Source organism: Stigmatopora argus, chromosome 2 (assembly GCF_051989625.1).
Source record: "Stigmatopora argus isolate UIUO_Sarg chromosome 2, RoL_Sarg_1.0, whole genome shotgun sequence".
Taxonomy (NCBI): Eukaryota; Metazoa; Chordata; class Actinopteri; order Syngnathiformes; family Syngnathidae; genus Stigmatopora; species Stigmatopora argus.
Genome location: NC_135388.1, coordinates 3,045,469 through 3,066,753, shown reverse-complemented (window position 1 = coordinate 3,066,753; position 21,285 = coordinate 3,045,469). Strand labels below are relative to the sequence as shown.

The 21,285-nt window shown below is 37.6% G+C and overlaps 1 protein-coding gene across 3 annotated transcripts in view; it reads right to left on the bottom strand.

Annotated features, from left to right (window-relative positions):
• ntrk3b (neurotrophic tyrosine kinase, receptor, type 3b) overlaps positions 1-9,627 on the bottom strand; it is a 210,365-nt gene extending 200,738 nt beyond the window's left edge. For 2 of the 3 annotated variants that reach the window (XM_077624894.1, XM_077624903.1), the window contains exon 1: positions 2,798-3,391. In XM_077624894.1, the coding sequence (XP_077481020.1) occupies positions 2,798-3,060 (263 nt within the window). In that variant the 5' untranslated portion in view covers positions 3,061-3,391. Of the gene's footprint in view, positions 1-2,797; positions 3,392-9,367 lie in introns of those variants that run through there. The other variant, XM_077624911.1, reaches the window with a different exon arrangement.
• Positions 9,628-21,285: the final 11,658 nt, after the last annotated feature.

Below are 21,285 nucleotides of genomic sequence, written 5' to 3'. Positions count from 1 at the left end.
GTAAATTCTCTAATTCGTTCCACGGTCTTCACACAACTACCAATTTGAAAATTTCGTAAGTAGAGGTGTACTTTATATGTAAAATTCTCTAATTCATTCCACGGTCATTTGTAGTTTTTATATCGCTTAATAAAGATGTATATGTATATAGATGTATATTACATATCCTGATTTTCCCCTTTTTAAATCAATAACTGCATTTTTTAATCCATGTTTTTGGCTATTTATTTCAAAAATCATTTTGTAAAATCTAAAAATTAATCTATAAAAATATTTTCTGTGTTCCACTTTGTTATTGAACATAATTAAAGAAAATTGTTTCCTTTTGAAATGAAAAACAAATTATTAAACATTGTTTTAGATCTATAAAGTATTTAGGGCTTTTGATCCCGTTCTTTTAATCAAATTTAAAAAAATATCTAAATAAACCTAAAATATGGCGTTGACGTTAATGCGGCCCGCGGACTAACCCGAGTTTAACACCCTTGTTCTAAACCACAAAAAAAAGGTTAAAAAATGCTAATTCTAATGAGTTTTGCCCCTTTAAATTTTTTGAAGTATAAAACAAGCAAGCCAACATTCCGTTGCAAGCGGGTTGGACAACAGGCAATAAACGACGCCAACAGGTTACCCCATGAATTAATCATGACGTGCCGCACGGGGTCACGGTAATCACCGAGGGTGCCGGCGCTTTCATGTCCTCTGCGTTCTGTTTTTTTTTTTTTTTTTTACCTTTTAATACGATTAGGGAAGATAGAGAGAGACGCAGGGGAAAAAAAGAGGAAGAGGATGCAGGGTACCCTCTAGTGGCGCACAGTAAATGAAATGGTGAATAAAAAAAAAGGTTAAATGAGAACGCAGAAGAGGAATGTGGGTGTCGTTTTTATGCGTGGGAATTCCTTCCGGAGCGACTTCGTATGGAAATGAGGGAGCCCCCCGCGGGGCTTTTGCGTTGTGCTTTCACTCACGACAACCCGCTATGAACTAGCGTGAATGCTTGTGTTTCTTTAAAAATAAAACAAATTAAAAAAAATAAAAAGCTAGGCTTAGAAGTTTGTTGAAAAATAATTTTCGGAAATTTTGAGGAAGGAAAATTGCCATTTAAACTTCAACTTTAACATGTTGGCTCAGGTGAATTACACAAAATTATACAAAGTCAAATAAAAAAAATTAAATAAAATAAAAATGGCAGCCTCCTGCATCATAACAATAAGTGGAACTCAAAGAAAATGTCAAAATATATAGTATATAAATTGCTTTGTTCTATTTCGGTTAATATAAAGTTTCATATTTTTCAATTAGGTTAAAACAAAAATAATTGATAGAAAATTCATTTGAATTATTTTTAATATTTTTAATATGGTGTGATCGTAAAATCAAGCCTGATCTCGTTGTTGGGTTTTTTAAGTTATTTTTATTTAAGTATTAAATTATGAGCCGCCATTGACAGTGATTGACTTCTAATCTATTTATCAGATTAGCGGAATAACTTGATTTCTTTTTTTTTTTTTAAACATATTTGCAATCTTTGTTTTTGTTGCGCAAAGTTCCAAGAAAAAGAAAAAAAAATCCCCACTTCATTGTAACCACATTTATAGCTCTAATTAAAAAAAATTAAAACCCCAAAAAATATTTGCAATCTTTGTTTTTGTTCCAAGAAAAACCAAAACATATGATTTTTCCCCCGCTTCATTGTAACCACATTTATGGCTATAACTTAAAAAATATATTTTTAAAATTTAAAACCCTCCAAAAAATTTGCAATCTTTGTTTTTGTTGCACTAAATTCCCCCCCAAAAATTAAATGGTAACCACATTTATGCATATAAATGTTGAAAAATATATTTGAAAATGTAAAACCACCCGAAAAAATTTGCATGGATTTCCGAGATCGGGATTTATTATTCGGACACGTGCCAAAATATATAATTGGTACATCCCTAATTTTATCCCCTACCTCTGATTGGCCATTGGTTGCGTCGGTGCAAGTGTTTACAATCTGACTCCGCCTGGCTATTGCCAAGTGGGCGTGTCCAAATCACCAAGTGGGCTTATTACATATTAAGGTACCCCATCGCAGCAAACTTCAACCCACAAAAAAAATGAAATCTGACACAAGGTCACCTTTCAAGCCAGATTTTTCAATCCCAAAAAAAACCACATTCTCGAATGCAACATTAGACTTTCCCAAATGAACCTCATATTTAAACACCACAAGTTTAACCACGCAAATGTCTTAAAAACTCTAACTGCCCATTTAATTTAAACAATATCACCTGTGAGGGCATTTTAACTCAAAACCCCGCACAATTTCCCACACAACGCAACACCACAAGTGTTATTTATCACTTTTAGCGCAAAACATTGCTAGTTTCCAAGATGGAAATCTCCGACCCGAGTTCGACGTCTACCCGCGGCCACCCCCCCAAAAAAAAGCTGCATCCGGCACATTTCCCCGCACGCCATGTCACTAACAAGTGTTTTTTTTTTGCCGCTAACCCGCATTCGGATCTGTCTCAAGTTCACGCAAAGGTGGGGTGTTCCCTAAGGAGGGCGGTGGTGGGTCGTGATACGGAACGGCTTGACCTCACTGCGCCATTTATTTCTGTTCCATTTGGCGCAATCTGTCGGAGCGGTTGGACGCGGACGCAACATCCTCCTCCTCCTCCTCCAGAAAAAAAAAAAAAAACGGATGAAGACGATTCTGATGAAGAGGTCTGCGGGGGTGCAACTTTTAGGACGCCCTCCCCTTTACCGCGCGAATGAATCGCCCCCCAAAAAAGTGAGGTGTACTCACATGGACGTGATGTTTTTGAACAAGTCGGCTATGTCCACGGCGCCGCTGACGTTCCCCCCGGCGCCGTCCTGGACGGCCAAGAGCGGGAAGAAACGTCCGCTGTCCGACTTATTGCAAAAGATCTCGGTGGGCGAGCAGCTGCACGTCGGGGGGCAGTCCAGCATGGAGCTCAGGTGGTCCCGAAAGAGGAGACTGAGGAGCAGGAGGACCGAGAAAAGCCGCCAGCCTCGGCAAATCCGCGGCGGGTCCGGGCATAGATCCATGATGGAAATCACCAGAAGAAGAAAAGAAAAGAAAAAAGAAGAAGAAGAAGAAGAAGACGAGGTCCTGGGTGTCCTTCCTTAAGAGAACAGAGGATGCTCTGTTGGCCGTGTCCTTGCCTCCTCGCATATAAATATCGATATACGCGGGTATTTTTATCCACACGGACGAAAGGGGGGAGAAGAAGAGTGGTTGGGAAAGCAAATTGAAAATGAAAAAAAAAAAGGAGTCATAAAGTGGAAGAAATCTCCAGGCAAACGTGCATGGTGGCGCACCGTCCACGATGCTGCTCTCTCCTCCGCGAGATGCTGGAGCAGGACTGAGTGGACGGATGGAGAGATGAGCGGGGAGGAGGAGGGAAAGAGGGGCTCGCATGGGGGGATGGCGGGGGAGAGAGAGAGAGAGAGAGAGAGAGAGAGAGAGAGAGGCATCGAATGAGAAGTTGGGGGCGGCAGAGTCCCTCCTACTGGCTGCTGTCGTACTGACACCTGCAGAAGCTGCATGCAGTCAAGTGTGATTACAGCACGGGGGCGCGCACCAGTGTGCGCACGCGGGGGGAACGGCGTCGGAGCGATGGGTAGGGTTTTCGTTGAAGACGGGGATATGCTTAGGAGATCGTGTTAAGTCGAGGATAGTAATGAAATGACATCGTTTTAATGATTTGTTTTGGAGGTTTGAAGGGATTTTCTGCATTTGGGGTTCAGTTGGTGGGAGGTGGAATGCTAATGCTAAGGCTAACGAGGAAATGTTTTAAGGGAGATTCTGTATGTGTAGGATTTGGAGAGGAATACTGAAATGCCGGAAAAACGGAAATGGAAATGTTGGGTGAGGTAATATTTTCTTAGGAAAGTTTGATTTAAATCGTCAAAATGAAATTGGTCAGATCACTGTTGGGAGCTCGAGATATGAGCTTAATTCGTTCCGGGATTGAGCTCGTATGTCGATGTACTTGTAACTCAAATGAATGTTTCCCATACAAATGAACTAAAAATGAATTAATTTGTTCCAACTCTGAAAAAAAAAACCTAAAACAGGATATTGGATTGGAAAAATATTTGTATTTGTTCTAATTCGCCATCTATTAACAAGGTAACAAATGACTAGTGGTTTAATAGTACTGAAATGTGTTTAATAGTACTAAAATTAGACGGATTTTGCGGAGGGAAGACTTTTTGCATGGCAACGCGCTCGTAACATAACATAAACAAATTTAAATGAACTTGGATTACAATGCAGACACTCAAAAATAAGTTTCATCTAACCTTGCACTAAACGTAATTCTAATTTTGTGTTAAATTTTGATACCTTTCTTCTCCCGGGTTGGCTCTATTTGCCCCGCCTCCACCCTGACTTTCAGATGCAACCTATCGAGGGTTGTTTGCTTTTGTCTTCCCTTCAAAATATTCCCAAAATGATGCACACAAATGTTCTCACAATAGGATAACGCACGACCACTTGCCAACGAGAAATAGTATATACTCCTCTCGTATTAGCGATCGCTCCGCCATTTGCACTGACTAACGGGAAAAAAACACAGAAAAAATGCAATGCTCCGCCCAGTGCTCGTAGAGACATTACACGAGGGAGTTGCCACCAGAAAAGATAAATATTTGCCCCAAATTTTACTCATATCTCAAATTGCTTGTATGTTGAGGTACCACTGTACGCATTTTTATTGAGAGCAGTTGCTAGCAATGTATATTTTCAATAAGAAAAAAAACATATTTCAACATATCACAACTTAAAAATAATACGCTTTATGTTTCAACATGCTAATTTTCACATTTGAAATTGATATGTTAAGCTAATGCTAATCACACACCAAGAAGATACGGACAACCAAGAAACAGATTTTTAACAGAGTAAAGCCACAAAAAAAATCTACACCCGCATAATTGAAGTCATCCACTTAAAATCGCTTGTCACTGCTGAACGCTAATCGCTAATGCTAAAACAGTACAAACGACGAAGCAGTTAGCATTATTCTCTCTTAACTCAGCTGTATTTCGATAGCATTTTTCAAAACAAAAACTACGATTACAAAAAAGCATTAGCTAACCAAAATAAAATGTGATCTTGGAAGCAGTTATGACCAAAAATAAGACCAATTTGTACAATAACCTGAACGCTAATGCTAATTTCCATTATGCTAACAAACTGCTCAACACCATGATATACTTTCATCCCACCAAAACGACTCTTCCCGTTATATTTCCATCTAAAAACACTTCAAACGACAACAGCAAACATTAACAATTCCAAAGGTCAAGCTGCAATTAACGACCAAACCGACGCTAGCTTTTACGCGTAGCGTCCAACATCTGCGTCGATAAGTAGAAATCTAGAGGATTACGATGAGAGATTGAGAAGAAAGCGCCACGCCGCCAGATTACCATCAAAGACCGGCATCAGATTAGACGCCATGACGCCGCGGCGCCATTGTCTTCGGCGTGTAACGCCGTTTAAACACTCCGTCGTCTTTTATTTTCTGCCTTCGACTCGGCGACTATTAAAAAGTCCGGCCAATAAAAAGGCGGAAAAATATGACGGAGTCGAAAGTGAGCCGAGCCAAGTATCCACTCTGCATGTTTGACTTTATTGTTGACTTTATTATTTTATGCCTTCCATTACGCACCGCTTTCACGCATCAGGCGGGAGCAAACAATCCGTAAACGGTTAACTTTCCCCCGGCGCCAAGGTCGCATGTGCTATACGGTACCCCGGCATTCATAAATAATGTGTTCGGAGCATAAAAGAGTGTATTAAAAAAGGAAATAAAATGTTCTTTTATTCCACAGAGTTCCTGCTAAATTTTCACAATGCCCCAACAGTGCAAGGGACGAATTACAGCATCGTCAATATTGGGATTTTATGCAGAGATCTCCGAAACTGAAGCAGAAAACATAGCGCTAATATAGCGACGTGCCTTTTACACGTAGCCCAACAAAACGAGTATTAATGGGCACAACGTAGTGAGTCTTGATGGAGAGAAGTTGAAAAATTAGTGCATCTGAATGGACTATTGTTTTACCATAGAATCCTGCCTGTTCCTTAACTTCCATCCCATCATCGGTTTCAACTATGCAGAGGCAAACCATTATATTCTTTTCAACTATTACAATTTCCATAGTTATCGATCAATGTAAATCTTAAACATTCACTTTGTTTTAGCAATTTTTCTGCTAAAAACCGTGATATGATTTCATACACCATAATGACCGTTCTCATTATCCATCATCGGTTTCAACTATGCAGAGGCAAACAATTATATATATTTTAACTATTACAATTTCCATAGTTATGAATCAATGTAAATCTTAAACATTCACTTTTTTAGCATTTTTCTGCTAAACACCGTATATGATTTCATCCACCAAAATGAGTGTTCCCATTATCCATCATCGGTTTCAACTATGCAGAGGCAAACCATTATATATTTTTTAACTATTACAATTTACATAGTTATGAATCAATGTAAATCTTAAACATTCACTTTTTTAGAATTTTTTTGCTAAACACCGTGATATGATTTCATACACCAAAATGACTGTTCCCATTATCCATCATTGGTTTCAACTATGCACAGGCAAACCATTATATATTTTTTTAACTATTACCATTTACATAGTTATGAATCAATGTAAATCTTAAACATTCACTTTTTTAGCAATTTTTCTGCTAAACACCATGATGTGATTTGATAGACCAAAATGACTGTTCCCATTATCCATCATCTGTTTCAACTATGCAGAGGCAAACCATTATATTTTTTTCAACTATTACAACTTCCATAGTTATTCATCAGTTGAATCTTAATCATTCACTTTTTTTAATACCCTGTTGATATCCAATCATTTAGTGTGTAAAAAAACTGTAATAGATTATATATATATTTTTTTAAATAAAAAAAAAATCGGTTTTCAATCACAAAGCGCAATGATAGCACAGTACCAAACATTTTTTTAATTGTTTTTATCATGACCAATATCTTCCCCTTTAGCGAAAAAGCACTGAACAGGCATTTGTTTCCATGCCAACTGTTGCAACTAATCAACCAATCAGGAACAATGTCCATTTAAACCAAGTGGAAAAGCCATTCACTCCAGGTCAAGCAAGGCAAAACAACCCCGCTGTCAAAACAAATATTACGAAACACCCATTAGTTGACTCACAGTCACTAAGATCACAAATCTAAATGATCCCACCAAAAGCCTTCAGAACATCGACAAAATAAAAATAAGGTTAAGAAACTCATGTCAGCTCACTCGAACACTTTTTGCAGTCGGCGCTGAAAATTGTAGCAATTCTCCAAACAACTCTCTCTTTCAGTCCTGAGGGCATTTTCAAAACATTGCTCCGCTTGCCACGGATTTAATTTTATTACAAATCCGAATAGCACATGTTCAAGAGCTTCACCGAGTCCAATCTCAAAGCCGCAAAGAAGTGAACAAATACAGTGGTACCTCAACATACGAGTGCCCCGACATACGAGAAATTTGAGATAAGAGTAAAATTTTGAGCTGATATTTATCTTGAGATACGAGACAAATTTTGATATACGAGCGGACAGCGGACGAGAGATGCTGCTCATAAGAACATCATGGCCACTGGCTCTCTTCCCGCAACTCCCTCGTGTAATGTCTCTGGTCGCAACTCCCTCTTTGTAATGTCTCTGCGAGCACTGGGCGGAGCGTTGCATTTTTTTTCAGTGTTTTTTTCCCGTTAGTCAGTGCAAATGGCGTATATACTACTTCTCGTTGGCAAGTGGTCGTGCGTTATCCTATTGTGGGGACATTTGTGTGCATCATTTTGGGAATATTTTGAAGGGAATACAAACTCAAACAACCCTCGATATTGACTGAAAGTCAGCATGGAGGCGGGGCAAAAAGAGCCAACCCGGGAGAAGAAAGGTATCAAAATGTCAAACAAAATTAGCATTAAGTTTAGTGTAAGGTTCGATTAAACTTATTTTTGAATGTGTCTGCATCGTAATCCAAGTTCATTTAAATTTGTTTAGGTTATGTTACGAGCGCGTTGCCGTGCAAAAGGTTTCTCTTTCCCCTCCGCTCGATCCGTCTAATTTTAGTACTATTAAACACATTTTAGTATACTATTAAACCACCAGTTATGTGTTACTTTGTTAATAGATGGCGAATTAGAACAAATAAAAATATTTTTCCAATCCAATATCTTGTTTTTGGTGTTTTTTCAGAGGGTTGGAACGAATTAATTAGTTTTTACTTCATTTCAATGGGAAACGTTCGTTTGAGTTACGAAAAAAAAATCGACATACAAGCTCAGTCCCGGAACGAATTAAGCTCGTATCTCGAGGTACCACTGTATAACTTGTAAAATTGACATACCTCAGAAAAAAGTGTTGCTCCCAACACCCCGAAATCTGAATGCTGACATAAAAATTCAAACCACTCACTGCCAAGATAGCACCTATCAATGTAATATCACACATCTCTTATACCTACACGATGATATCATGTATGAGCCACAAAAATAAATCTACTTTAACCCACTGTCTATTCCACAGGTTAATCAAGGGTTTTTACTCACTGCCATCACGTGGTACTATAAATAGGCATTCTAAAAAAATATTAAAACATGAATATTACATACGGGAAATGGAAAAGTTGAGAACTGAGAATAGAAACGTTGAATCTTGGAATAATGACGTCTAAACACACACTTGAGACCCTAAATTCACACAATGGATCATTTCAGTTCACCCCCGCAAACCTAATCATGCAAAATAAATCAAATCATTTCATCAAGTGCATATTATTAACTTTACAGCTGCAGCTATTAGCCAATTAGTTCAATTCATTGGATAACTCAAAATGTGTGGCAGAAATATTTTAGGACAAAGAAACAAGTGATCATATGTATAATTTCACTTATTTTGGCAGCCGGGTGGCACAATCAAGAGTATTATACTCAATAAATAAAATTTAATTCCAGCAAAATGATTTTTTTTTCGATTCAAATGACTATTGAAAAATATAAAAATGTATGTGTGTGTATGTGTGTATGTGTATGTATGTATCTGTGTGTGTGTGTGTGTATGTGTGTGTGTGTGTATGTGTGTGTGTGTATGTGTGTATGTATGTGTGTATGTATGTATGTGTATGTGTGTATGTATGTGCATTTGTGCATTTGTGTATATGTGTATTTGTGTAAACGTGTATACGTGTAAATGTGCATATGTGTAAATGTGAAAATGTGTATATGTGTGTGTGTATATATATATGTATATGTGTGTATAAATATGTATATATATAGATCATTGAAATGACTTACCACTTGTTGATGTTCTTTGCTTTGCAGCGAGTGTCGACTACTGCTAGCTTCCAAACAGTTGCGGCTGCCAGGTTATTTTTGCCAATCAAATGTGAAATTCTGGCACATTTGGTCCGGAACAGGTCGCCCTGGAATTGCCCTTAATGAATCACTGGGTCTGGCACTTTGATGAAGAGCCTGACAAGTGAAATGCAGCCATCCAGTAGCCCTTTGTGGTGACCTTAGGGCAGACATGGTAAAGAGTCAGATGTCATCTTGCTTGCTTCTCATCTAATGAGCTGATTGAACACATCTGCTAGGTTTGGAGAAAAAAAAAATCACTCCAACTCAGCCTTCCAAAATAAAACATCCTTTTGAGCTCACTGTCAAATAGCCAATGAGTTAAAAACAAAACAATGTTAGAAAAATCTTATATTGAATCGAATTGAATGACATGCTTTTATTGTCATTATACAACTCTAATGAGATTTAAAGCTTCACTACAAAGTGCAGAAATAACAACAACAAACAAACAGACAAATAATCACTAAATAAATGCTACACAAGTACCAATACTAGATAAATATTTAAAATAAAATAAAAATAGAGTGGTGTGTGGTTTGATTTGTGATGTGATTTAAAATCTAGCCTGATAACTTCATTTTCAGAAGATCGGAATCAGGTCAAAATCATCGGGTTTTCAAAACGAATTTACTCATCTGAAAGTATTAACTAATTTGCTGCCATTGACAGTGAAAGATGTCCAATTTTAACCAAGAGGACTTGCCAAACTGGATTGGACACCTATTGCTGTCAAAGGCAATGAAACACATTCACTCAATGTCACACTACAATTAAAATGGTTTTGATGTCTATAAATGTCAATGAAAATGTTCATTTGTTCATTTTTAATACCGCTTACTCTCAATGAAAGCATTATGGGCTACAAATAGCAAAATAATCCTGACGTATATTGCAAAAAATAACATATGCAGTACAATACTTTATATTCGATAAAATAAAAGTCAACAAAATCACAATCGAGAGAGCTAAATTTGTCGCATTCCATTATTTAACATCTAAAAATAATCCAGAGGCATATTCTAAAAACAAATACATATGCATTTTATACTTTATATATTCACGATTGCATTAGTGAAACAAACAAAGACCATAAAAGTCAATAAAATTACTATCAAGAGAGCTCAATTCATCACATTGGCGTTTGTTTGTTGATTTTTTTTTTAAATATTTAACCATAACTTGTACGCAAAACAGATTTTCTTATATCCCTTTAATATTGGACAACTTCGTTTAAAACGCGGGAAAAAAAATACATATTTATTATTTGTCCCCTCCTTGATACAATCGAACCCTCGACCCCAAAACTGCAAGCCTGACGCACTAACCACTCCACACCGGGCCATTCTAAGGCAAAACAAAAACAACAATACAGACAATCAAACAAAAAAAGGCTAATAATCCAAACACAATATCCACAAAATCAAAAAGTCCAGCACCATCACCCCCATTGAAAAATACTCCATGTATTTTTGAACATATTATAACATGAATTTTCCCAGTCAATTCTCTCACCACTACACGTTGATGAAGGAACACGGGGGTTGCCGGGGACTAATTAGGCCGAAGCGGCATGGTGTCTTGCCTTCAAACAGACTTGGGAAGAGGACATGGTCTCAGATGCGCTACGCTGGAGAAAACACGTGCACATTGCTTGGATTCCCCCCAAAACAAACTGCAGCACACTTGCTTTGGCGCACAAGACTGGCTCTAAACACCCACAAGTCCACAAAAAAGTCCACAGTAAAGTTTCAAATAGCGCAAATCATTAAATCACATTCCCTAAAATTGTCCTCTCTCAGTGTGTATGTGCCGTGTGTATTTACTGTATTTTCTCGCATATAAGCCGTAGCCTTAAAATGGCCTTAAAATTGTCCAATTTTACAATTTCTCGCGTATAAGCCGCCCCCTTGTTCACAATTTTCACGTCCATATTCATGGTTTTAATAGGGAGTACAAATGTGTTACTTTGAAGGGAAAATCTTGAGAAAAATCATTGCACGTGGTATTTCTGAGATTCTATATGAATCGAAAGGATCGTCTGCTGGATTGCAAAGGGTGTTGCTTGCACGTAGACAAATTAAAAAAGGAAGTCACGTGAGCAGTACAACCAGGAAGTGTGTCCGTAGCGGTCTAGTTTGTCATCCCGAGGTAAGATGGCGGCGCCCTGAATGTGCACAAGTGAGTTTTTTTCACGTTTATGCAAGATACGTTTAATTTTTCTTCTTGAATTTCATTCATAGATGTCAAAATAAACTTTGTTTAGCGATTTATCGATTTATCTTTTCTCTATTTTTAAATAAATGACCGTATCGGCCGCATTTTTTAGCGTCATGGCGTTTCGTCTTTGTCACCTTGCAGTTCCGTGCATGTCAAGTCTAATTTGTGCGCATATAAGCCTTGATTAAGTCAGCATTTTTTCCAGTTACAAATACGGCTTATATGCGAGAAAATACGATAAGTTACAGTTTTCATGACGTGGTGGGCCGGACCGAATTCAATTCGACACTTGAGTGATAGCGGATTCTTGATTGAATAAAAGTATTGACTTCTGAATAGATCCTTTTCTCAATTGGTGCAGGTGCTGACCCCCAAAAAACTAGCAAACAAGCTATTTGAGAAAGACAATGACGGCGAGACCGCAGTGCTTAGAATGTGATGTTTTAGAGCAGCGGCGGGACCGCTCTTTTATTGCACGGGGAGCCTCGGAGGCGCATTAGTTTCAAATTTTCTGACAGGGAGAGGGGGTGCCGGGGTGCCGGGGTGCCGGGCTCCCGGCGGGGCCCCCGTGCCACTGCCCAAATTGAAATAAATCGCCATGTTAGCACGAAGAGCGTTCGGCCGGCTAAACTCTCATGCCGGATGGCCGGCAGTTTGGCCCTGAGTTTTTTTTTCGTGTTGTTTCATTAGATAAAGCCGACAAAGACTAACGGTAAATAGATTAGCGCTTGCTACAAGCTTAAGCCAAATGTACTACAGGGTGAATAAGGTGAAAACATGATGGTTCATTCGTCAAAGCTGGCATGAAAAAATGATTTGTTGACATTAACGTATAACTATTGTATGCCTAAATAAGTATTTTGAAATAATAGATGAATATATACTATTTATTTTACTATGTAAATCAGTTCAAATCGAAATTATGTTATTATTATTACTGTTAGATGAAAAAATATTGGAACATTTTAATGATTATGACTATTTATTTTACTATGCAAATCAGCTCACATCGAAATTATGTCAGAATTATTACTGTTACATGAAAAAATATAGGAACATTTCAATAATTATAACTATTTTCCTATGTAAATCAGCTCACATCAGAATTATGTCTTAATTATTACTGTTAGATGAAAAAATATGGGAACATTTCAATAACTATAAGTATTTATTTTACTATGTAAATCAGCTCACATTGAAATATGTCAGAATTATTACTGTTAGATGAAAAAATAACCTACAAATCATCCCAAATGTACGCGAACATTGATAATCCAAAAATATAGAACGTCAACAAAAATTACGTTAAAATATGAATGCGTTGCTTATGTATTTCCCTTAATAGAGTGACTTTTTAGGGTGATATAAAAATACTTTAACGAGAAAAAAAACGACTCAAAAAAAGATTTGTTGACATTAACTTATAACTATTATATGCCTAAAGTATTTTGAAATAATAGAAAAAATATGGAAACATTTCAATAACTATAACTATATATCTTACTATATAAATCAGCTCACATTCAAATTATGTCAGAATTATTACTGTTAGATGAAAAAATAACCTACAAATCATCCCAAATGTACGCAAACATTGATAATCCCCCAAAATCAACAAAAATTGCGTTAAAATATGAATGTGTCCCTTATGTATGCATATGTATTTCCCTTAATGGAGTGACTTTTTAGGGTGATATAAAAAAAAATTAAAGAACAACAAAAACTTGACTCAATAAAGACATCACAATTTGAGTCATAAAAAAAAAAAAGATGGATGGATGGACAAACATATTATTTTACATTTTTCCTGAATAGAAATTGAAAACAACCAATGAGTTAAATGAGAGATGAAACGCTCCAAATTAAAAGTTTCCATTTCCACAGGCCCGAATATGCCTGCGGGGCGGGCGAAGTATCTGTGAAATGTCGAGAAACGAAGATGAAAATTAAATTTGGCAACGCTAAGGGCTACAATAAGGAGATTTGTGACAGGAAGAGGCTAGAGATGAAGACAGACATGCCGCAAATGAAATCCATCCACGACACTACTGACTGTATATAGCAGCTAGACTTTTGTGCGTTTGCGTGTCGCTGCAATTCACAACGCCCCAATCCTATGCTCAATTAGTCCAGTTTTATTGCACGCTGTCATCTGGAATGGAGCTGGAGGAAAGAAACACACTATAGTACTGTAGTACACTTTACTGTACTGCATTTTGCTTTACTGTAATGCACTGTACTTCACTGTACTGTACTGCAATGTACCCAAAATTGGCAGAGAAGTAAACACAAATAAAAAAAAACAAATGCCCACAATGTACTGTAATAGGCTGCACTGTACTGCATTTTACTGCACTGTACTGCAATGTACCATACTGTACTGCAATATACTGCAATGTACCGTACTGTACTGCAATGTGCTGTACTGTACTGCAATCTACCGCACTGTACTGCAATCTACCGTACTTTACTGTACTGTGCAGAACTGCAATGTACCTTACTGTACTGTACTGCAATGTATCCTATTGTGCTGTACTGCAATGTACCATACTGTACTGTATACTGCAATGTACCGTACTGTACTGTATACTGCAATGTACCATACTGTACTGTACTGCAATGTGCTGTACTGTACTACAATCTACCGTACTGTACTTTACTACATACATTTTACTGTACTGTATTGTACGATACTGCACTGCACTGTATTGTACTATACTGCACTGCACTGTACTGGGCAGAACTGCAATGTACCTTACTGTACTGTACTGCAATGTATCCTATTGTGCTGTACTGCAATGTACTGTATACTGCAATGTGCCATACTGTACTCTACTGCAATGTACTGTACTGTACTATACTGCATTTTACTGTACTGTATTGTACTATACTGCACTGCACTGTACTGTGCAGAACTACAATGTTCCTTACTGTACTGTACTGCAATGTATCATATTGTGCTATACTGCAATGTGCCATACTGTACTGTACTGCAATGTACCGTACTGTACTGCAATGTACCGTACTGTACTGCAATGTACTGTACTATACTGCATTTTATTGTAGTGTATTGTACTATACTGCACTGTACTGTACTGTACTGCGCTGTACCTTACTGTACTATACTGCAATGTACCGTACTGTACTATACTGCAATGTGCTGTACTGTACTGCAATGTACCATATTGTACTGTGCTACATTTTACTGTACTGTATTGTACTATACTGCACTGGACTGTACTTTACTGTGCACAACTGCAATGAACCTTACTGTACTGTACTGCAATGTATCATATTGTGCTATACTGCAATGTACCGTACTGTAGTGTATACTGCCATGTGCCATACTGTACTGTATACTGTAATGTACCGTACTCTACTGTACTGCAATGTAGCATACTGTACTGTGCTGCAATGTACTGTACTGTACTGTGCTGTATTTTACTGTACTGTATTGTACTATACTGCACTGTACTGTACTGCACTGAACTGCAATGTACCTTACTGTACTATACTGCAATATATCGTACTGTACTATTAAGCTCGTATTTCAAGGTATTACTGTATTGTCCCTCTACAGTAAGGACGGGGATCATTAGCGCCGTGTCGCGGCGTACAAGATGGACATCCTATGCGCTTGTGCCAGCATCATCATCATCATCATCATCATCCAATCATCCAGCTGCCATATGATGGGTTGCCAAACTCTTTTGTTCATTGTCAAGCCAAATTTGCGGCCAAGAAGCACTTTTAGTGGATAATATTCTTATCATCTACAGCTACACATCCCTAGATAAACATCTTGTGTTATCTATCAATTATTCAGCATCTGTTTTGGAAAATTCAGTTTTGGAATAACATGAGATTTTATTTCACTCTTTATGATGACCTAAAACTCGAGTTTGAATCATTAAAAAAAAGCCATTTGAAAATGAAAGGCAGGAAGCAAATGAGGAATTAAAATGTTGAACAGTGATTCCTGGACTCTTGGGTTTAATCTGTTACTTTGTATTTAGGGATGGCAGTAAATGAAATTTCCCGAATATGGGATGAATAAAGTTATCCAATCCAACCCAATCCAAATGGAGCTTTTCCCAGTTGACTTCGGGCCAATGGCGTGGGTCATTCTGAATTGGTGACCAGCCAATCGCAGGGCACGAGAAGACAAACAACCATTCATGTTCACAATCATAGCTAGGGGCAATTTAGAGTGTCCAATCAGCCTACCATGCATGTTTTTGGAATGTGGGAGGAAACCAGAGTACCCGGAGAAATCCCATGCAAATTTCAAACAGGTGGACCGACCTGGATTTGAACCCAGGTCCCCCGACCTGTGAGGCCGAGGTGCTAACCACTCGCCCACCGGGCCACCCCGGATAAGGAAGTTGATTTTTTGGGGACTTTTTCGTAACCTGAAAATTTCATACCTAGGGGTATTCGTAAGTAGAGGTATGACTGTATTTGTATGACAATAAAAGCATTCAATTTAAATTGATAATCAACAAACATTATTTGTTCTAATTCGCCATCTATTAACAATGTAACAAGTAACTAGTGGTTTAATAGTACTAAAATGTGTTTAATAGTACTAAAATTAGACGGATTTCGCGGAGGGGAGAGAGAGAGACTTTTTGCACGGCAACACGCTGGTAACATAACATAAACAAATTTAAATGAACTTGGAATATGATGCAGACACACTCAAAAATAAGTTTAATCTAACCTTATACTACACCTTACACCTTACACATTGGTTCGCGGGCCGCGTTAACGTCAACTCGATTTCATGTGGGTGGGCCGGACCATTTTAGATATAATATTTAGATTTTTTATATAAATGGATTAAAAGAACTGGATTAAAAGCCCTGAATATTCAGTTTTTTATAGATCTAAAACAATTTTTATTTTAACTTTTTTTTAAATATATTTTTAGAGTTTAGAAAATGATTTTTGAACTAAAAACACAAAAAAATGGATTAAAAAATTACAATTATTGATTTAAAAGGGGAAAAAATCAGGAAATTTAATATATATCTATACTCTTCATTTTAATTTGATCCTAAAACAGAAAGTCGAAGCTCATGATTGACTTTCCCGGGCCACACAAAATGATGCGGCGGGCCAGATTTGGCCCCCGGGCCGCCACTTTGACACATGTGCCTTATACCCACACATACATACAATAAACGTAATACAATAACTCATTGGCTTCAATTGACGATGATAGATGTCCAATCATGTGCCTCTTTTCCTCCTTCTGTTGTGAATTGAAATGAGTTTTTAACCTCAATTTTAATCTCGTCATATTACGATTTCACATTTTCCCATTTCAACATTAAAATGTATGACTTCTGGTCATTTCCCGCGGCAGGCTTGACCATTGCACTCGGCACTAGACAACGGATGGATAGAAATGTACACCACACACATTCCCTGCGACCACTCGTGTCCACCAATTACCCATCGGGTCACCGGGGTGCAGAGTTGTCAGGAAGTGTCGTGCTGCAGTGTTTGGAGGACAATAGTGGGGGGAAAAGTGTGTGTGTGTGTGTGTGTGTATGTTAGCAGCAATTTTTATTGTGTAGCGCTGATAAGCAACTGGACAGTTTGGGAGCCAGCTAGCGGGAAGCAATGCGACACAAGCTGGAGAGCCACTCTAAATGTCCTTGAGAAAATAAGAGAGTACAACGCCATTTGTGTTGTGTCGCCGCAGAATCAAGGTAAAGTGGGGAATGTTTCCCGGCCTGAATGGCTTCCGCTCACTTAGAGAAGTTGTGCCACCGCACAGCTGCGTTCGCTCGTGACCGCCAATTCCAAAAGCGTTCCAGCGGGGTCTCGGTGAGGCTCTAGTGAGGCCGTGACAGTGCCAAGGAATATCAAAACAGGCCAATACTGAGGGGGTGGGGGGATTGCTTTGGCTCATTTAGAGGAGTTGCACTCACCTCGAAGTATCCGGTTTTATTTCAGTTGGTACATTGTGGCCACAGGAGTATAGTGCCATTTTTTTATACTTTTGTCAACATGCTGAAATGGCAAATTCAAAAAATAAAATGTAAGTATTGTAAGAGAAGATAACAGCAAGGTTTAATTGAAAGTTTGGGATTTTCTACTAAAATGTGGATGCCTTAGATCACATGTGTCAAAGTGGCGGCCCCGGGGCCAAATCTGGCCCGCCGCATCATTTTGTGTGGCCCGGGAAAGTAAACTATGAGTGCCGACTTTCTGTTTTAGGATCAAATTAAAATGAAGAGTATAGATGTATATTAAATTTCCTGATTTTCCCCCTTTTAAATCAATAATTGTAATTTTTTAATCTATTTTTTCTGTGTTTTTAGTTCAAAAATCATTTTGTAAAATCTAAAAATATATTTTTAAAAAAGCTAAAATAAACATTGTTTTAGATCTATAAAAACTGAATATTCAAGGATTTTAATCCAGTTCTTTTAAGCCATTTATAAAAAATAAAAAATAAATCGAAATATTATATCTAAAATGGTCCGGTTAAAGCGGCCCGCGAACCAACCCGAGTCTGACACCCCTGCCTTAGATTTATCAAAAGATCGGTTATCAATTTATTTGAAAATGTTTTCATATTCAATCCGTTTTATTTAAATGTTTTTGGACCTAAAAGCTGTCCTGAAATTCTTTCTTCTGAGCTTGTAATTATCTTGGTCAGGCTGAACCTAAAATTATATTTGTTGGATTTGTGGTAATATATATGATTCACTGACATATTTTTTAATTATATTCTTTCCATCTCAAACTAAAATAGAGAGGGCAGTAAGGATTATTGATTTTAGACTTTCAAAAAAGGGGAACGTTATTCTGTTTTCTCAATATTTCTTTGAGAACTACAGAAATTAAAATGTGATTTTTTTACAAATGTGCCTTAGCAAAAACTCCACTGCTTTAATCCAAAAAAATTGTAAAAATCACATATTCTGATCTCATTTTTAATCACAACTACAGTTATTCCTCAAATATTGCGGTTAATGTAGACCAAACATGTCCGGGAAAATTGAAAATTTGCAAAGTAGGTTCACCCCTATAATAACTACATTTTTTCCTTCAGTGCTAAGTCCTAGTAGCAGGAGTGGCTACCGCTTACGAGTTTCAGAGTGGATTTTCATATTTTTATGAATTAAAAAAAATAAAATAATTAATAGCAGGAAAAAAAAATCACCAAGAAGTGAATTCGCGCTAAGTGAAGTCGCAATAATCAAGGGAAGATCCTGATCCACATACCTCTTTAAGTCAAAACAAACAGTTATTCCGTTGCTCCTGGACAGGGAAATCAGTCACAAGTCGTCCCCAGTGATTTGAACGGTCGCTCCTTGGTAGTACAGTTGAATGGAAACCTGAAAGACAGTTCTTGGGCGATTAACCGGGAAGATTCCCGTCGTTGCCGTGTCACCTTCAATGCACTTCTGACAGATGTGAGCAAGAAATGACGGGTCCGCCTGCTTTCCCCGTAACGAGAAGTCCGTCATCTCAAAACCGCCACGTTATGTCTAAATCCTGCCAGTCTGAAGCGACACTCCATCTTGTCTCCGTCAATAACGCAAGAGTACCCATCAATAGGCGGGCTTAAGAGCACTAAAAAATTAGGAAAACTGTTATTACTTTATTATGGCTCTCTTTACTCACTGCATTACGGTTCAGCCACCTTAATTTTGGTGACTCCAGAACCCCCGCGACCCTTGTGAGGATAAATGGTTCAGATACCGAATGAAAACAAGGATTTCCGATAAGAGATTTTTTAAGACTCCATAGATTACGTGTCAAAGTGGCGGCCCGGGGGCCAAATCTGGCCCGCCGCATCATTTTGTGTGGCCCGGGAAAGTAAATCATGAGTGCCGACTTTCTGTTTTAGGATCTAATTAAAATGAAGAGTATAGATGTATATTAAATTTCCTGATTTTCCCTCTTTTAAATCAATAATTGTAATTTTTTAATCCATTTTTTTCTGTGTTTTTAGTTCAAAAATCATTTTATAAAATCTAAAAATATATTTAAAAAGCTAAAATAAACATTGTTTTAGATCTATAAAAAACTGAATATTCAGGGCTTTTAATTCAGTTGTTTTAATCCATTTATATTTAAAAAATCTAAATATTATATCTAAAATGGTCCGGCCCACATGAAATCGAGTTGACGTTAAGCGGCCCGCGAACCAACCCGAGTCTGACACCCTTGCCTTAGAGCACAGGTGTCAAAGTGGCGGCCTGGGGGCCAAATCCGGCCCCGCCGCCTCATTTTGTGCGGTCCGGGAAAGTAAATCATGAGTGCCGACTTTCTGTTTTAGGATCAAATTAAAATGAGAGTATAGATGTATATTACATTTCCTGATTTTCCCCCTTTTAAATCAATAATTGTCATTTTTTAATCCATTTTTTCTGTGTTTTTAGTTCAAAAATCATTTTGTAAAATCTAAAAATATATTTAAAAAAATCTAAAATGAACATTGTTTTAGATCTATAAAAAACTGAATATTCAGGGCTTTTAATCCAGTTCTTATAATCCATGTATTAAAAAAAATCTAAATATTATATCTAAAATGATCCGGCCCACATGAGATCTGGTCACCATGAGTGTGTCCCGCCAACCAAACTGGGTTTGACACCCCTGCCATAGATGAAGCACATTTGAGAAACGTTAGCGTGAACAAACTAGCAAACTGTTATGTATACTGCTAAAATCGATCACAGTTTTTAATCACCTCAACACAGCAGATCACAACAAGCCCTCTGCAGTTTGCCTTTGGGCTAAAATCCATTTTTTAGCGCCACCAGGCATCAACAGAAAGCATTAAAAATGTATACGTGGCTCTTCTTCTGTACACAATTTGATGGCATCAAAATAATGGCGAAAACCTTGTAGGCTGCAACATTTGTTTTAAATTTGATCTTCAGTCTTTTCATCACGTTTTACGACTCCCACTGGCTTTGAAGGCTCAAAGCTTAAATGCTCACCTGCCAGTTGGGAAAAAAAGCCCTTCTGAAGTCAAAGTTGAAATACACTACAAGAGAAAGAGATCAGGAGAGTAACAACAGTATAAAAAAAAATAACACTACCAACAACAATGACATTGAGATTTTGAGCTAAACTGGGCCGAAAACTTATGAAATTAAAGGAAGCATGTAGTTTTAAACAATATGCAGTACAGTGGTACCTCGAGATATGAGCTTAATTCGTTCCAGGACTGAGCTCGTATGTCGATTTACTCGTAAGTCAAATGAACGTTTCCCATAGAAATGAACTAAAAACAAATACATTTGTTCCAACACTCTGAAAAAAAAAAAAAAAACAGGATATAGGATTGGAAAAACATTTTTTTATTCTAATTTGCCATCTATTAACAAAGTAACAAGTAACTAGTGGTTTAATAGTACTAAAATGTGTTTAATAGTACTAAAATTAGACGGATTTCGTGGAGGGGAGACTTTTTGCATGGCAACGCGCTCGTATGTCGGGGCACTCTTATGTCAAGGTACCACTGTATGCGGAAAAAAATCAGAATAAGATAAGGGTTTCATGAAAGTAATTAAGTTTTGGGGGATTTCCGAACTTGGATCTTGTTTTCGTATATTGGAGCGCTCATTTGCATAAGTATTTCGTAACCTGAAAATTTCATAACC